This window comes from Hemitrygon akajei, chromosome 6, assembly GCF_048418815.1.
Source record: "Hemitrygon akajei chromosome 6, sHemAka1.3, whole genome shotgun sequence".
NCBI classification, from domain to species: Eukaryota; Metazoa; Chordata; class Chondrichthyes; order Myliobatiformes; family Dasyatidae; genus Hemitrygon; species Hemitrygon akajei.
This window is the reverse complement of record NC_133129.1, coordinates 69,812,331-69,828,415: the sequence shown is the minus strand read 5'-3', so window position 1 is coordinate 69,828,415 and position 16,085 is coordinate 69,812,331. Positions and strand designations below refer to the sequence as shown.

The window sequence follows — 16,085 nt, the reverse complement described above, 5'->3', positions numbered from 1 at the left end:
CCTTAAAATGACAACACAACTAAATAGGTGGCAAGGCATTGTGACATACGTTGGTTGTATCATTGACTGTAGAAGTTGAAAAGTTACGTTGCAATGTTTAAAACTTTAGGACATGTTTGCATTCTTGGGTGCAGTTCTGGTCACCACAGTATAAGAAGGATGCAGAGGCTTTGGGGAAAGTGTAGAAGAGATTTAGCAGGATGTTTTCTAGATTAGAGTTTATTGGCTTTAAGAAGAAATTGAAAAACATGAATTGTTTTCTTTGGAGTGTCAGGTAGAAGGATGTCCTGATTAAAAATGATCTTTTTCCAAGTGTAAAAGCAGAGGCTGGTAGGTTCTGAATTAGTCAGGGTGTCAAAGGTTACGTAGGAAAGGCAGGAGAATGGGTTTGGGAGGAAAAATAATTCGGCCATGAATGGTGGAGCAGACTTGTTGGGCTGAATAGCCTAATTTTGCTCCTAAAGCTTAAAAAGTTAAATACTAAAGGGTACAGATTTAAGGCAAACAAGTTTAAATTTATCACATTCCCCTAGAATAATATGCTAGCCAGTGAGGTGATAGAAGCAGATACATTAGCAACATTTAAGATTCCTTAGCCATGTGAGTATGCTGGGTATGCAGGTCCTGTGTAAGCAGATATATTGTAAGCAAATTATATTATTAATTTTTTTTGTGCTAATCTACAAAACATTGCATCATGTCAAATCAAAAGTAAAATTCCTAAACCTGTCAACAGTTTACTAAAACTTAAGCAAAATTGTGAGGCTGAAAAAGTATTCCTCCCTTTTTGTAATTACTCTGCTAGCTTTCTTCAGGTGAAAATATACTATTACCTTACCAACTCACCCGATTTATTGATGCGGAAAATTGGAGAATCATCTGTTTTCAGTGAATTCTTAAGAATATCCCCTCTCTCTGTAAGGTCCAAAGGTAGATTTTCAACAGATCAAGCCAAAACAAAGACAAAAGAGCATTCAATATTAGTCAGGGAAATGATAATGGAGAAGCACAAATCTAGGGAAAGGGTACAAGGCCATCTCAAAGGCACTGAATGTATTCAGAGCTTAGTGTGGCTGGGCATCATTTTTCCTACTTTTACACAAATGACTACACTTTCTCGGTCAGGCTGCCCCTTTGAACTTAGTTGCTGGAGAAGAATGGCACTTGTAAGGGAGGCTACTATGAAGCCAACAGGCACTTTTGAGTGGGCTGCAGAAGTTGGTGGCTGCAACTGGAAATTAAGTTTATGGTTCCATAAGCCCTTGCACAAAAAGGAAGAATGTCTTGTGGTCAGATGGAACTAAAATAGAACTTTTTTGGCCTCAATACTAAAAGGAACGAGTGGCGTGAATCTAATACTGTGCATCGGCCAAGTAACACTATTAGTACTGTTAAGTATGGAGTTGGCATCATGCTTTGGGGATGCTTTTCAGCATCAGAGACTGGAAATTTGGTCAGGATTGATGGGAAGATGAATGCTGCTAAATACAGATATATCCCAGATTAAAAACCTGCTAGCCTCTGCCAGAAAACTTAAAATGGACAATGACTCAAAGCACGTGGTCAGTGCAACCATAGAGTGGCTTCAAAGGAAGAAATTTGATGTCTTTGAGTGGCCCAGTCAGTTCTTACCTTAACCTAATTGAACATTTCTGGCAAGACTCAAGATGTCAGTTCATTGCCACTCCCCAAATAACCTTGCTCAGCTGAGCAATTTTGCAAGGAAGAAGAGACAAATCTTGCTCCATCATGTAGTGCAAAGCTAACACACTTATCCAAAAGGACTGGCTGTAATAGCTGTGAGAGGTGGCTCAACTAAGTACTGAACAAAGGGGGATGAATACTTTTGTACTGCTGACACTTCAGTTTTTTAATTTTTAGTTTTTCATGCTTTACAATTTCCCGTCTTGTGGGCTCTACTGGCGGGGGGGGGGGGGGGGGGAAGCATGTGATTCACAAATAATTCTCAGTTAAATTGCTCAAGATTCCTGATTATGAAACTCATTTATATGAATGAATGGTTAGTGGCTAAATACTTAAAGAAGGACTGTAAGCTAAAGTGTCTGTTGCTGTGCTGGTTTGTTCTGTTTGTTTACCAGAGTCACATTGTGTGACTTGCTACCATGGGTTGTTTGAGGCAAAGTGTGTACTTAAGAGGAAACTAGGATTGAGAGAGCAGTGAATAAAGAACAGGAAGATAGAGTGCTTGCAGATATGTGGGAAGAGGTCATGCGGTTTTGAAATTATTGTAGGGTAATTAGTCAATTGATATGTAAAGCTGCATGGGTCAAATTTCAAAAGATCTTTATGGCTGTCACAAGGCTCTTCAGTTTCGCACATTCAGTTCTGCAGCAGTGCACTGCTTGGTTTGTTTGTGCTATGGATGGTTTGTAACGCAGATGGATATTAATGGCTGGGGAGTAATTTGAGGCAAGAGTTCAGAGCTTGGGTAGGGGGCTAAACCTCCTAATCTTAATGAGGTAGGCTATCTGTCTCTCTTGACTATATGAACCATTGAAGTGTGCTTTGTTTTAAAATTTTAAGATTTGCTTGTCAGCATTGCCTAAAAGACACTAAAGTGTTCTCTACCTCTGAATATCTCTGATCTTCCTACCTCTGCTCTTCTGTTCTTGATGAATTATTCTTTTCTATTCTTGAATAGTGTCTTTCCCTGTTGCTCATATCTAATGGGTGCAGCCTGGGATTTACTTTAAATAATTAGCTCATCTATTCTCTCCACAGATGCCTGATAAGGTGAGTGTTTGCTTACGTTTCAGATTCATCATAATTTGCTTCATTTTGTTCCATGATCCTTTTTCATCTAGTAGCATTTTGATGTGGCTGACTTAACAGATCATCTTATTGGTTTTGAAATAGAATCTCATAAATTTAGAATGGTTGTGAAGCTTGCCATTCCACAAAATAGATGACTTCCTACATTGTTGGCAATATTTTAAAAAATATTTAAAAAGAATTGTGTGAATTGTAATTTATTTCCTGTAGATTTTTTTCTGACCTCTTGAAGTTTAAAGATTGTATCCCAAAAACACTGGTATCTTTCCATCATCAACTGTTCTTTATTTATGGTATCTTCTCTAACCCTGCACTTCATAGCCTGCTTTCTAATCATCTGATGCATTGCTTTCACTGAAACCCAAGTTTTGTTACATTACTTAAGACCTTGGAAGTGCATGTTCATTCTCAGGGTCCTGCTGCTTGTATTTGTTTTAAACTAGCTTGCATTTGATTTCCTATAACCTTACTGCTGTGCCTTTAATTCAGTGACAACATTCTAATGTAATATCTACACTAAGTTTTCCCCTTGGTCTTCTGCTAGGCTTATAGCTTTACAGTCCAAGATAAGCCATTCCAGTAAAAGCCTGAAAACCATTGGATCAGGGTTTCCACCATTTCCATGACCCAGATCTCCAGTAATGTTGGGATGGAATCTCAAGGACAAAGCTTTCCCAGGGGTTCTTGCTAGTAATAATGGTTTTGAAAGGAGCATGCAGATAAATGGACCAGCTAAATTTGCAACATCAATCGGTACCATTGAATATATGCTTACAAAGCACAATTCATTCCACAATGTATGGTACAAATTGTTGATTATGTCACAACACAAATGGACCTGCTGCTTATCACCTGACAAGTGTTATTAAATGACATTTCATGCTGAGCCATAGGGTTTTATATGGTGCTCCATTCAAACATCTGGTAATACATTTGGTGTTTTATCAAACATGCCTTTGGCAGCTTTTCATGACTGGAATTATGTCAGTTGCCTTAATGTAGGACATACAGAACAAACAATAGTAAGGGCACTTTGGCCTACAATGCTTTACTGACCTTTTAACCTGCTCCATGATCAATCTAACTTCCCCACTATATAGCTCATAACCTAGTAATTTAAAAATTAGTGCAAAAGTAGTGAGATAGTGTTCATGGGTTCATTATCCATTCAGAAGTCTGACGGCGGAAGGAAAGAAGTTCATTGTATGCCTTCAGGCTCTTGTACCTCTCTGTAGTAATAATGAAAAGAGAGCATGTCCTCAGTGGTAGGAGTCCTTAATGATGGATGCTGCCTTTTTGAGGCATCACTACTTGAAGATGCCCTCAAATAGTGGCCATATAATAGTGCTCATGATGGTGCTGGCTGAGTTTTCAACACTCTGCAGTTTTTTCTGATCCTGTGCAGAGGCTCATCCAGACTAAACAGATGCAACCAGTTAGAATGTTCTTCATGGTATGCCTGTAGAATTTTGGTGGCATACCAAATCTCCTCAGACTCCAAATTAAATATATATAACTGCTGATGTGCATTTTTTCCCATGATTGTATCAATACCCCTTTCCTCTTTTTCTGTTGTTTTCTTTCCTCTCCAATCAGATTCCTCCTCCGCCAACCCTTTACCTTTTCCACCTAGCTTCTTACTTCACTCCCCTCCCCCATCCACTTGGCTTCACCAACCACTGTTTAGCTTGTACTCTTTTCTGTTCCCCCACCACCTTATTCTGGCTTCTTCCCCCTTCATTTTCTGTCCTAATAAAGTGCCTCATCCTGAAAAATGTGATTGTTTATTAATTTTCATAGATGCTGTCTGACCGCCTGAACTCCTCCAGCATTTTGCATTTGTTTCTGTAATCCAGACAGTATCCTGGTAAACCTCTGCACCTTCTCTAAAGCTTCCACATCCTTCCTGTAATGGGGTAGCCACAACTGAGCACAATATTCCAAGTGTGGTCTAACCAGAGTTTAATGGAGCTGTAATATTACCTTGTGACTCTGAAACTCAATCCTCTGACTAATGAAGGGTAACACCATATGTGTTCTTAACAACCTTATATATACGGACAGTGGGCCCCAAGGTTCCCCTGTTTAACAATGCTAAGAATCCTGCCATTACTCTACCTTTAAGTTCAACCTTTCAAAGTGTATCACCTTACACTTTTCTGAATTGACCTCTGTCAGCTATTGTTCTACGTTCTATAACCTACAACAACCCTAATCAGAACACCCTCAAACTTCATGTCACCTGCAAGCTTGCTAACCAGCCTTTTCACTTCCTTATCCAAGTTCTTCATAAAAATCAGAGCAGGTATCCCTGTAGAACACCACTAGTCAAAACTTTAAGACAGAATGCACACCCTCTACTACTATCCTTTAGCTTCTGTGTGTTAACTACTTCCAAGTCCTTGCTGCCAAGTTAACCTGGATCTCATGTCTTTCTGGAGAGCTTTCCATGGGTAACCTTGTCACCTTAGGGAACCTTAGTAAAATGCATCTACACCACATTCAGTGCTCTACCATCATCGGTTTAGTTTTAGTTCTTCAAAATCAATCAAGCCCATGAGGAATGACCTGCTCCTCACAAAGTCAAGCTGACTAACCCTAATAAAACTGTGCTTCTCCAATTGCTCATAAATCCAGTCCCTAAAAATCCTCTCCATTAGTTTGTCCTGCACTAATGTAAGGCATATTCTGGCTATTAAAATATAAGCATGCTTAAGACTTGTAGCACAGGAGCCACTGGCAATTTATGTACAACACATGTTTAAAGATGCTTTTGGAATCTGTATCCAAAAACTATTGTATATTACATTTTAACTGGACATAGACCACTCCCTGATTTGATGTGCAACATGAAATGGCCATTTAAAAATAATCTTGCAAAACTCAAGTTTGGAAAATGTCTGTTGACTTCTCAGGAAGTGCAGTTCCAAGGTACTAGAATTACTTGAATTGCTAGATATTACAGGATAGGTAACTATCATTGAGTAAGTTGAGGGTAAAGGAGCCAGGGCTGAATGACTCATCATATTTTGCTAATTATCTTTAGGATCACAGAATTTTACATGTATCTGCATATACTACAGTTATTATTTTTGTGCTAATAAACTAGGCTAGTTATAAACTCAATTTTAAGCATGCCACTAAAATCGTGGAGTAGTTTTTCTCTTAATGTAACAGCTTTCATTATTAACTAATTTTAAATCCTTAGTCTTGCATACACTGTGCGAGCCTCCATTCTTGTCTTTTGATTCACTTGTGGTTTGCAGCTTCACTTGTGAATTCTTGTACTCCCTTTGTTTATTTGCTGCTGGTTTTAAAATACACAGATTACAAATTCAACTGTGGTCAAAGCTGACATCTTAAGAATTAATGATTGGTAACTGGTTTGTTTGCAATATGACAGTTATATGTATTGCTGGTTATATCTACCAGGTTCACAGCTGACTGAACGGAAATGCCAAATACTGGAACTGAAATATGTTATTGCACTTAAAATGAATGACCCAGGTGAAGTTATCTGTTGCAGAAACTTTCCAGTAAAATTGTGAAGCATGGGATTAGAATTAAATTTCTTCTTTCCTGCCCCCAAGGCATTGAATATAACTTGAACCTCCACTTTTACAAATCTGTAGGCTATTTTTTAAAATAGGCTTGCATTTTTTTAAAACAAGAAATAACTTCAGAATTTATTTTCTCAGCCAGACTTTAGGCACTTGTGGTCATTCTTGATTGAGGCTTGATGTCAGATTCTGTCTGAACATTCCTACATAGAATTGCGGTGTTAATATACTAGTAAGCAAGTATGAAATGAATGAATGAAGTTATACTCGATATGTTTTAAACCTTGCTGGCAATTTATCATTGTGTTCTTTAATGTTATTTTTCTGTGAGAACCTGCTCCAAAAGCGCAGGTATGCTATCAACTCTGTTTCAAAAATTAATTTGTGTTCAAGGTGCCCATATAATTTTTGTGAAAAGTTGTAATTTGTAAAACGTGTAATTTCTTTTTACAGCGCACCCAAGCTGCTCTGCAAGCATTAAATGCAGTGCATACCAGTAATATGTCAATGGCGGGCAGCACAGTTAATGACGGGGCACTGCTTGCAGGCCAAAGTTCTGTCTTGCGCATCATTGTGGAGAATCTCTTTTATCCTGTTACTCTGGAAGTCTTGCATCAGGTGAGGATTGACAGCTTTAGTAATTTTAAAAGATATTTCAGATGAAGTGAAGCAGATTAATTAAATGTGTAGAATTTGTTCTGGGAAATGGTGTACCATTTGCCTTCACTAGTGCTAATGGTTGAAAATGGTAGATTCAATTATGTTTGCTTTCATAATTCAGAGTACCTAACAAAAATGTTTAGCATTGCTTTGGTAAAACAAAATATACTGCCCTAAGGTAATCCTTATATTGCTTTGATGACTAGTTACATTTCAGCTTGCTTTGCAGTCATGGGATTTTATTCTATTTCATTTGAATGGCAACCAGCAAATTTTAAACTTCAAAGTAAATTTTATTATCAGAGTACATGCATGTCATCACATACAGCACTGAGATTCTTTTTCCTACAGGCATACTCAGCAAATCGATAGAATAGTAACTGTAAACAGGATCAATGAAAGTTCAAGTAGAGCACAAAGATAACAAACTCTGTAAAATGAAATATAAATAGCAATAAATAACAAGAACATGATAAACAAGATAGAGTCCTTAAAATGAGATAATTGGTTATGGGAACATCTCAGCAAATTAGTGAAGTTATCCTCTTGTTCAAGAGGCTGATGGTTGAGGAGTGGTAACTGTTCTTGAACCTGGTGGTGTATACCTCTACCTGGCAGCAATGAGTAAAGGCATGTCGTGGGTGGTGAGGATCTTTGACGATGGATACTGCTTTCCTACGACAGTGTTTCATGTAGATGTGCTCAATGGTTGGGAGGTCTTTACTCGTGATGTAGTGGGCCAAATCCACGGCCTTTTGTAAGATTTTCTGCTCAAATGCAGGCAGTCAATAAACTTTTTTTCACGGCAGTTTGTTTTTCTTCCAACAGATCTTTACAAAGTATGGAACTGTGCTGAAAATAATCACTTTCACAAAGAATAATCAATTCCAGGCGCTCCTTCAGTATGCTGATCCAATGCATGCACATCATGCTAAGCTGGTTAGTGTTGGGTTGAGCAGGAACTCCATTTATTTGTTGCTTTTTTGGGCCAAACAAACCTGGTTGTTTATTCATCTTGTCTTTTGCAAAATTAATTTTTGAGAAACTTTGCAGATAACAAATCCCACTGCTGTAACAAGTTCATATGTTCTCCCCATGATTGTGTATGTTTCCTTTGGGTACTCTGGTTTCAGCCGACAGTCCAAAAATTTACTGGTTTATAGGTTAGTTGATGTAAATTGTCCTGTGATTATGCTAGGGTTATATCAGGGGCTGCTGGGCAGATTGCAATCAACCCAGGCCTGATTGCTTTGAGAGAGGATTTTCAAATCCTCCCTCGAAACCAGGCCTGGGTTAATTGAATTCTCCTCATTCAATTCACATTATTTCAAATATCCTAGGGACCATACATTGACACTGTATTCAAGGTGATGTCTCATCTGAGCACTATATAATTGCTAGAAGATATCTTTACTGTGGTTCATAAAGGCCAACATGCCTCTCAACCTCCAATTTGTCATACCTGTATATGGCCATCTTGGACATCTAAGTCCATCTGGGGAAAACTTTGCTGTCATGCCACATTTTTATTTTTATTGCTTTTTTTTTGTTAAATGCTTTGCCTTGCAATATAATGAATCAACAGTGCCTATACCTGTTATTTATCTATGCCCCCTGAAGCCTTTTGGGATCTACCTTCATTTAAATTGACATCCAACATGGTAACAATAAAATTAGGTATTTTGCAGCTGCATCTAGATTGTGACTATTGATGATCCTCTCAACTGTCACTCCTGCATACCGCTAGTTTACAACTTCCAATCTTCATAGACTTGGGTTTACTGTCTTTTTAAACCCATCTAAAAACTCCATGTGATTGTGCAGTAATGTAACAATTCAGCCCAAGTCTTTCCATCAGAATCATTCTTCTTTAATCTTCATATTTAATTTCCCTTTTTTTGTAAATTTGAACTCCCTTGCATGTGAACTGCCTGCTTAAATATGTTTGTGTTATTTTTCAAGTCTAATTGTTTACTATTTTCCCCCAAATACATTATGCTTTAATATAAACTTTCAATTTATCTGCTTTAGTATCTTGTGAAAGTATTGGTAGCATTTGACAAAAATCCTCAGCTGTGACTAACATAACACCTTGCAATAATTTTAATGTGTAAGATTTTTTCAGCATTCACTCTAATGCTTTAGTGGCTGCTTTGTGAACCATTTTATATTCATGCCAGACAAGTTGAGAATCATAATACTTTCCTTTGCTGTTACCTGATTAATGCTACATGTTGGAGCTTTCACTCTTAATTTAAAAGGAATATAAAAGCTGAAAGTAAATCAAAAAGCATGATGATACTTGGCTTCATGTTCTGTCTTTGAACTGCAGCCCAAAGTAAGGAAAATGAGGCAAGATTTTCCTCTTCCATATTTAAAAAAAACCATGAACATTTGATTCCTTTGTCATTATAAACAGCCTCCGTAATATTCAAAACATCACTGAGCATAGTTTTTCCCTTGGTGCTAGAAAGTTTGTGAACTCTAGAATTTTCTCTATTTCTGCACAAATATGACCTAAAATATGATCAGATCTTCACATTCCTAAAACTAGATAAAGAGAACCCAAATAAATACACAAAAAGCAGTATATTTGTTCATTTATTTATTTATTGAGAAAAATGATCCAATATCACATATATTTGTTGGAAAAAGTATGTGAACCTTTGCTTTCAATAACTGGTGTGACTCCCCTTGTACAGCAATAACTTCAACCAAACGTTTCTGGTATTAGTTGATCAGTCCTGCACATCAGCTTGGAGGAATTTTAGGCCATTTCTCCTTACAGAACTGCTTCAGTTCTGGGATGTTGATGGGCTTCCTTGCATGAACTGTTTGTTTCAGGCCCTTACACAACATTTCTATAGGATTAAGATCAGGACTTTCACTCAGCCATTCAAAAGACAAATTTTCCTTTTAAACTAGTGGTCGTCAACCCGTCGATCGCGATCGACTAGTCGATCTTTGAGACTTTCCCAGTTGATTCCCGCAAAAATATGAAAAATAAATACACAAATGCTGTTGAGAGATTGTTTCTGGGTTGCAGGGTTTTCGATCCATTCTTTCTGTCCAGTGCGCATGCATATAGCTCTCCCGCACTACACGGTGAAATTCACTGGTCCGCAACCACTGGGCCATGAAGAAACGATATGAGTCAGCTGCACCTTTCCTCATTCCCTGTCAGCCCACTGTTGAACTTGAACTCGCGCGAAGTCATCAGGCGACTAAACGTAGTGATACCCTCGCGCCAGGGATCACCGGTTCCCCTCGGGCGGCCGGTGGTAAGTGCCGTCTCTACTGGCCTGGAGCGCTGCCTCTGAACCTGTTTACCACACCGAATGTTCGTGGGGAACCCGGTGCTAAAATATTTGCAGACGACCTAATTCGGACTCAGCGTTTCATAAGTATCAGAGCAGCTACTGTGCTGCGATCTACTGAAACAAACATTTGTCGGCCGATAGATCCTACCGGGTGGGGGGGGGGGGGGGGGGGGGGAGGAGTGGGCGGGCGCTCTGTCGCAATCCCTGCTCGGTCTGGACTGTGACCGCCGCAGCCCCAGTACGGGGACCCCCGGCCCTGACCTTGTCCTCTCACCCCACCCACGACCAGCCGCACCTGGCCAAGGCGTCTGGCGGCCGGTGGGCAGGAGGCTGAGTTCAGGCCCGGAGGCTGTCTAGTGAGGCAATGAAGCCTTCAAAACTGCTTCGGTACCCTGAGTCCAACCCGCTGAGTTTTCTCAGCGGAAAAAACATGAGCAAGCGGGACAGAAGCCGAGAGCCACGAAAACTAGAATAGGCTGGACATAAGGAACCTGCTTCGAGTATCGCTGTATTCCGGTCGTGTTTAACACCCCTGCGCCCCCTTTGGCTGGTCCGCAAGAATATTATCAATATTAAACCGGTCTGCGGTGCAAAAAGAAAGGGTAGGTACCCCTGGTGTTTATATATTATTTCTACTTACGGGTTGCGGGGTTTTGCTTATGGTCTTTTCTGCCCTGGTGCTCATGCGTATAACTAATTGATGTGGGGTCAATCTTGCCTTTACTAAGGCCGAGGTAGGGGATCTTGGGCTTAAAAAGGTTGGTGACCACTATTTTAAACCATTCTGTTGTTGATTTAGTCTTGGATTATTGTCTCGTTGCATTATCCAACTTCTTTTAAGCTTCAGGCGATGGACTGCTAGCCTGACGTTCTCCTGTAAAATGTCTTGATACAATTTTGAGTTCATTGTTCCCTCAACGACTGCAAGCTGTCCAGGACCTGGGGCAGTAAAGCAGCCCCAAACCAAGGTGCTCCTTCCACCACGGTTGGGATTAGGTTTTAGTGTTGGTGTGCAGTGCCCTTTTTCCTCCAAACATAGCAATGTGCAGTTCTGCCAAAAACTTCAACTTTTGCCTTGGAAGCATTGGAGAACATCCAGGGTCTTTTATAAACTTGAGATGTGCAACAGTTTTTTTTTGGAGAGCAGTGGTTTCATCCATGGTTTCCTTCCCTGAACGCCATTCTTGTTCAGCGTTTTTTGTATAATATACGCAAGAACAGAGACTTTAGCAAGTTCTGGAGATCTCTGCTGGGTTTTTTTTGCTGTCACCCTTGGGTTCTTTTTCACCTCCTTCAGTTGGGCTCTTGGTGTGATCTTTGCAGGATGCCCACTCCTAGGGAGAGTAGCAACAGTACTGGGTTTCCTCCATTTGTAGACAATTTCTCTTACTGTGGACAGGTTAACATTCAGCTCTTTAGAAATGCTGTTGTAGCTTTTTCCAACTTGCGTGCGTCTCTACAATTCTTCCTTTAAGGTCCTCTGAAAGTTGTTTTGATTGAGGCAAAGTGCACATAAATAGATCTTTCTTGAGAAGAGTCGGCTTTGTCAATAACCTGTTTTTTTAATATTTATAGGGCAGGACACCTCTATAACCCACACGTCCAATCCCATCCCATTGATTGGAACACCTGACACCAAATAGCTTTTGTAGAAGGCACTACCCCCAGGGGTTCACATACTTTTTCCAAGAAGTACATGCAATATTGGATCATTTTTCCAAACAGACAGACAGACAGATAGACGGACGAACGAACAAGTACAATGTGATTTTGGGAAACTGAAAGTCAACGAGTCACCTGGACCAAATGGTGTACACCCCAGTGTTCTGAAAGAGTTGGCTGAAGAGGTTATGGAGGCTTTAGTTATGATCTTTTGAGAATTACTGGACTCAGGAATGGTCCCAGAAGACTGGAATATTGCAAATATCACTCCACTCTTCAAGAAGGGAGGGAGGCAGAAGAAAGGAAACTACAGGCCAGTTAGTCTGATCTCGGCGATTGGGAAGACATAGCCTAAAAACTACGCGCCCATGGTATTACATGCAAGATTCTAGCATGAATAAAGCCATAGCTGATTGGCAGGAGGCAAAGAGTGGGAATAAAGAGCCTTTTCTGACTGGCTACTGCTTGATTAGTGGTGTTCCACAGGGATCTGTGTTGAGACTGATACTTTTTACATGGATGATGGAATTGATGGCTTTGTTGCAAAGTTTACAGATGATATGAAAATAGGTGGAAAGGCAGGTAGTTTGAGGAAGTAGAGAGCCTACAGAAGGACTTGGATTGAGGGAATGGACGAAGAAATGGCAGATGGAATACAGTTGTGGGAAGTGTATGGTCATGTGCTTTGGTAGAAGAAATAAAAAGGTTGACTATTTTCTAAAAGGAGAGAAAGGGAGGTGCAAAGGAGTCCTCGTGCAGGATTCCCAAAAGGTTAATTTGCAGGTCGAGTCAGTGGTGTGGAAGGCAAATACATTGTTAACATTCTTTTCAAGAGGACTAGAATATTAAAGCAAGGATGCAATGTTGAAACTTTATAAAGAACCAGTGAGGCTTCACTTGGAGTATTGTGAGCAGGTTTATGCCCCTTAGAATGGATGTGCTGAAACTGGAGAGGGTTCAAAGAATGTTTATGAAAGTGATTCCAGGATTAAACAGCTTATCATATGAAATATATTTGAGGGCTCTGGGCTTGTATTCACTGGAATTCAGAAACCTTTTGAATGTTGATACAGTGGATGTAGAGCCTCTGAATAGAGGTGCATCCTTTTAGAACAGAGATAAAGAGAGAGATAAAATTTCCTTAGCCAGAGAGTGGTGAATCTGTGGAACTCTTTGCCACAGGCAACTGTGGATGCCAAGTCTTTATATATCTTTATGGCAGAAGTTCATTGATTCTTGATTGGTCATGGCATGAAGGGAAATGGGGAGAAGTCAGAAGATTGGGGCTGAGAGGAAAATTGGATCAGCCACGATGAAATGATAGAGCACACTTGATGGGTCTAATGGCCTATTTCTCATCCTATATCTTATGGTCTTACATCTTAGTGTTACTTATTTGATCGGGTTCTGTTTATCCAGTTTAGGACTTGCGTGAAGATCTGATCACTTTTTAGGCCATATTTATGAAGAAAATTCACAGGGTTCACAAACTTTCTAGCACCACTATATTTGGCTGACTGGTTAAAGTTGCAGAATGGTCTTCCATAGAAAGTCGGTGTATAGATTTTGGATCAGGTTGACCTTAAAAAGTACCTTTAGTATCTTAAATAGAGATCTGAACAGAATCTCATTGTGTAGAAGAGAAACTTTCATACCCTGCCAGACTGGATGTAAATTTGTGTTCACAGTGATCATTTTTATCCTTGTTACTTCTGACTTTAACTTGATTTATACTGAGTGTTGCATTAATTCTATTGGTATTTGTGCAGTTTATAAACAAATGTCATAAATGTTGTTTGTACCTTTTTTTAGCTTCACTCAAATTCTACTTATTTTTCTGAGTTAAGATCCTTTACTATCAGCTACTTTTGCAATCTGAATGTTTCTTTTTAAATTTAAGTATACTGAGAGGTTTATCTCCCCACTTTAGTTAATTTGCATGTGCTTTTACAGCTGAAGCAGCTGTTAGTTTGTATATGCTATGAATTCAATTGCCTTGTTTTGAGTGCTGCTTACATTCCAAAAATTAGCATTCAGCCTTTATAATACTTCTCCTTTTATTCTAGAGTATGTTTCAGGACCTTGTTTAGAATTGCTTTGCTGTTTTTATTTAAATTTCCTCTCACTAGAGCCCTCTTTGCCCACTCTCCCCACTCCAATGAATTGATCAGCTGTGATGCTAGTGCCAACCCCAACTGAAGCAACACTGTCAATGGAGCCACTCTCACCTTTACTCACTTTTGGTGCCATTGTCCCACATTATTTGAAACCCATTTCTTTCACACCAATCTGAGTTACATATGGAAGTCCCTGATCTTATTAACTCAGTGTTAACCTGGTTAATGGGGTAGTCATTTAGAGTTACTGCTATAGTTTTGGGTCTGATTTTTAACATTTAAAAATCTTTGTTCAGTTTCCTTCAGAATTTTTTTCTCTCCATGTTAGTTGTTTCCTGGTATAACAGCTGCATTTGATGCAGAAGTGTTCTGATCCTGAACACCAGCTAAGCCACACAAAACTTTTTGGAGCTGTGTGTTTTTCCTTAATTGACCTGTCCCAATCAGCAGAATCTTGCTTTTCACTCAGCTGTCTTGTTCGATACCGTGTATTCTCATTGCTAGCCCTCCCTGTAATCTGTGCTGTCCACATAAGCTGGCACAAAATAGCATTTGTGCAAAGCAACTTCATGCATCCACCTGTCTGCCACTAGCCATGCCATTCTAAACCAATCCTCTTGATTATCAAATTCTTCAGTGCTTATTTTAACCGTTGTGGCCTCGAGGAATAAAATGTCCTTGTGACTTCACTGCCCGTTGTTTTGCAATGTCACTATTTCAGATGCAGCCTCTCAACTCTGAGCCTATCACCTGTTCTACCAGGCATGTTTTAATTGTTTATATAATTTTAAATATTTAGTTGCACTTTACCTTATCATTGTACTGTTCTCTCAACTTGGATAGAGTACCATGGGAGTTAAGTGATGTATATATCCTTATGATACAATATATTTTGCTGGAGTGGAGGAGAGTTTTTTCCCTCAATGTGAAGTGAGTTGTTAGTAAAAATATTATACCTATCTGTAATTGAAGTACAATTCCATGCCAAGTTGCAGTATGGTGTACAATTACAGCTCATGCTCATTTGTAATAGCTATAACAAGCAGGCAAAGCTAATAAATATTTTGCCCTTATCATGTCATTATTCTGTAAGAGGCAAGTATTTAGCCAATTCTGCTTTACTGCATATAACGTTGTTCTCTGATTTCAGTCGTTAGATGGGCAAAATATCTACAATGCCTGCTGTACTTTGCGTATCGAATTCTCAAAATTGACCAGCCTTAATGTTAAATACAACAATGACAAAAGCAGAGACTTTACACGCCTTGATCTTCCTTCCGGCGACGGCCAGCCCACTGTTGACCCTCCTGTGGCCGCCGCTTTTGGTAAGGAAACTTCACTTCTAGGTAAATACATAATGACAGGTAACTTTTTAAATTGATGATCCTTCTGTTTAGATGACCCTGTTCTACATCAGATAATTAGCTTGGCAGACTCTTCACTTTTGTCCAATTAGAACTATTGCCTGCAATCTGGAGAATTTTTTTGGGGGTGGTGAGATCTTTAAAGTTATCTTTAAAAATAATTTTAAATGCAACCCCTAAAATATGGTAGAAGAAAATTCAGTATTAGTGTGGGGGGGAAAAAGTTGGATCTTTAGTTACTTCAGTAAAATTCACAAACCGGGAGGTAAAGTTTCAGTGTGCTGTTCAATGGCAAATCTTTCCAGAAGGCTGGCAAAGGCATAATGGGCTAAACAGTAGCAAATGTTAACTTCCCTTCTGTTGTCTCAATAACTTGTGTCTCTCAATCTCTTACAGAACTTGTAAGATGTACGATCTGTATCGCAAAAGGCCTGTACCAACCAGCCTGTTGATCAGTATTCATACTGACTTGTATTGCATGAATTGACTGTAACAAATTGTCTCCCAAAGAAACATGGAACTTTTAAATTGACATTTTTAGGGGGCAGTTGCCCTGGAATACTGTGCATAAGATTATCTTAGATGCTCTAAAGGAAGGATAGTTAATAT

The 16,085-nt window shown here is 39.3% G+C and overlaps 1 protein-coding gene across 5 annotated transcripts in view; it reads left to right on the top strand.

Annotated features, from left to right (window-relative positions):
- Positions 1-16,085, top strand: part of ptbp3 (polypyrimidine tract binding protein 3) — a 75,769-nt gene that overhangs the window by 44,862 nt on the left and 14,822 nt on the right. For 3 of the 5 annotated variants that reach the window (XM_073048603.1, XM_073048601.1, XM_073048604.1), the window contains 3 exons: positions 6,807-6,971; positions 7,842-7,952; positions 15,263-15,458. In XM_073048603.1, the coding sequence (XP_072904704.1) occupies positions 6,807-6,971; positions 7,842-7,952; positions 15,263-15,458 (472 nt within the window). The remainder of the gene's footprint in view (positions 1-6,806; positions 6,972-7,841; positions 7,953-15,262; positions 15,459-16,085) is intronic. The other 2 variants (XM_073048602.1, XM_073048605.1) reach the window with 1 other exon arrangement.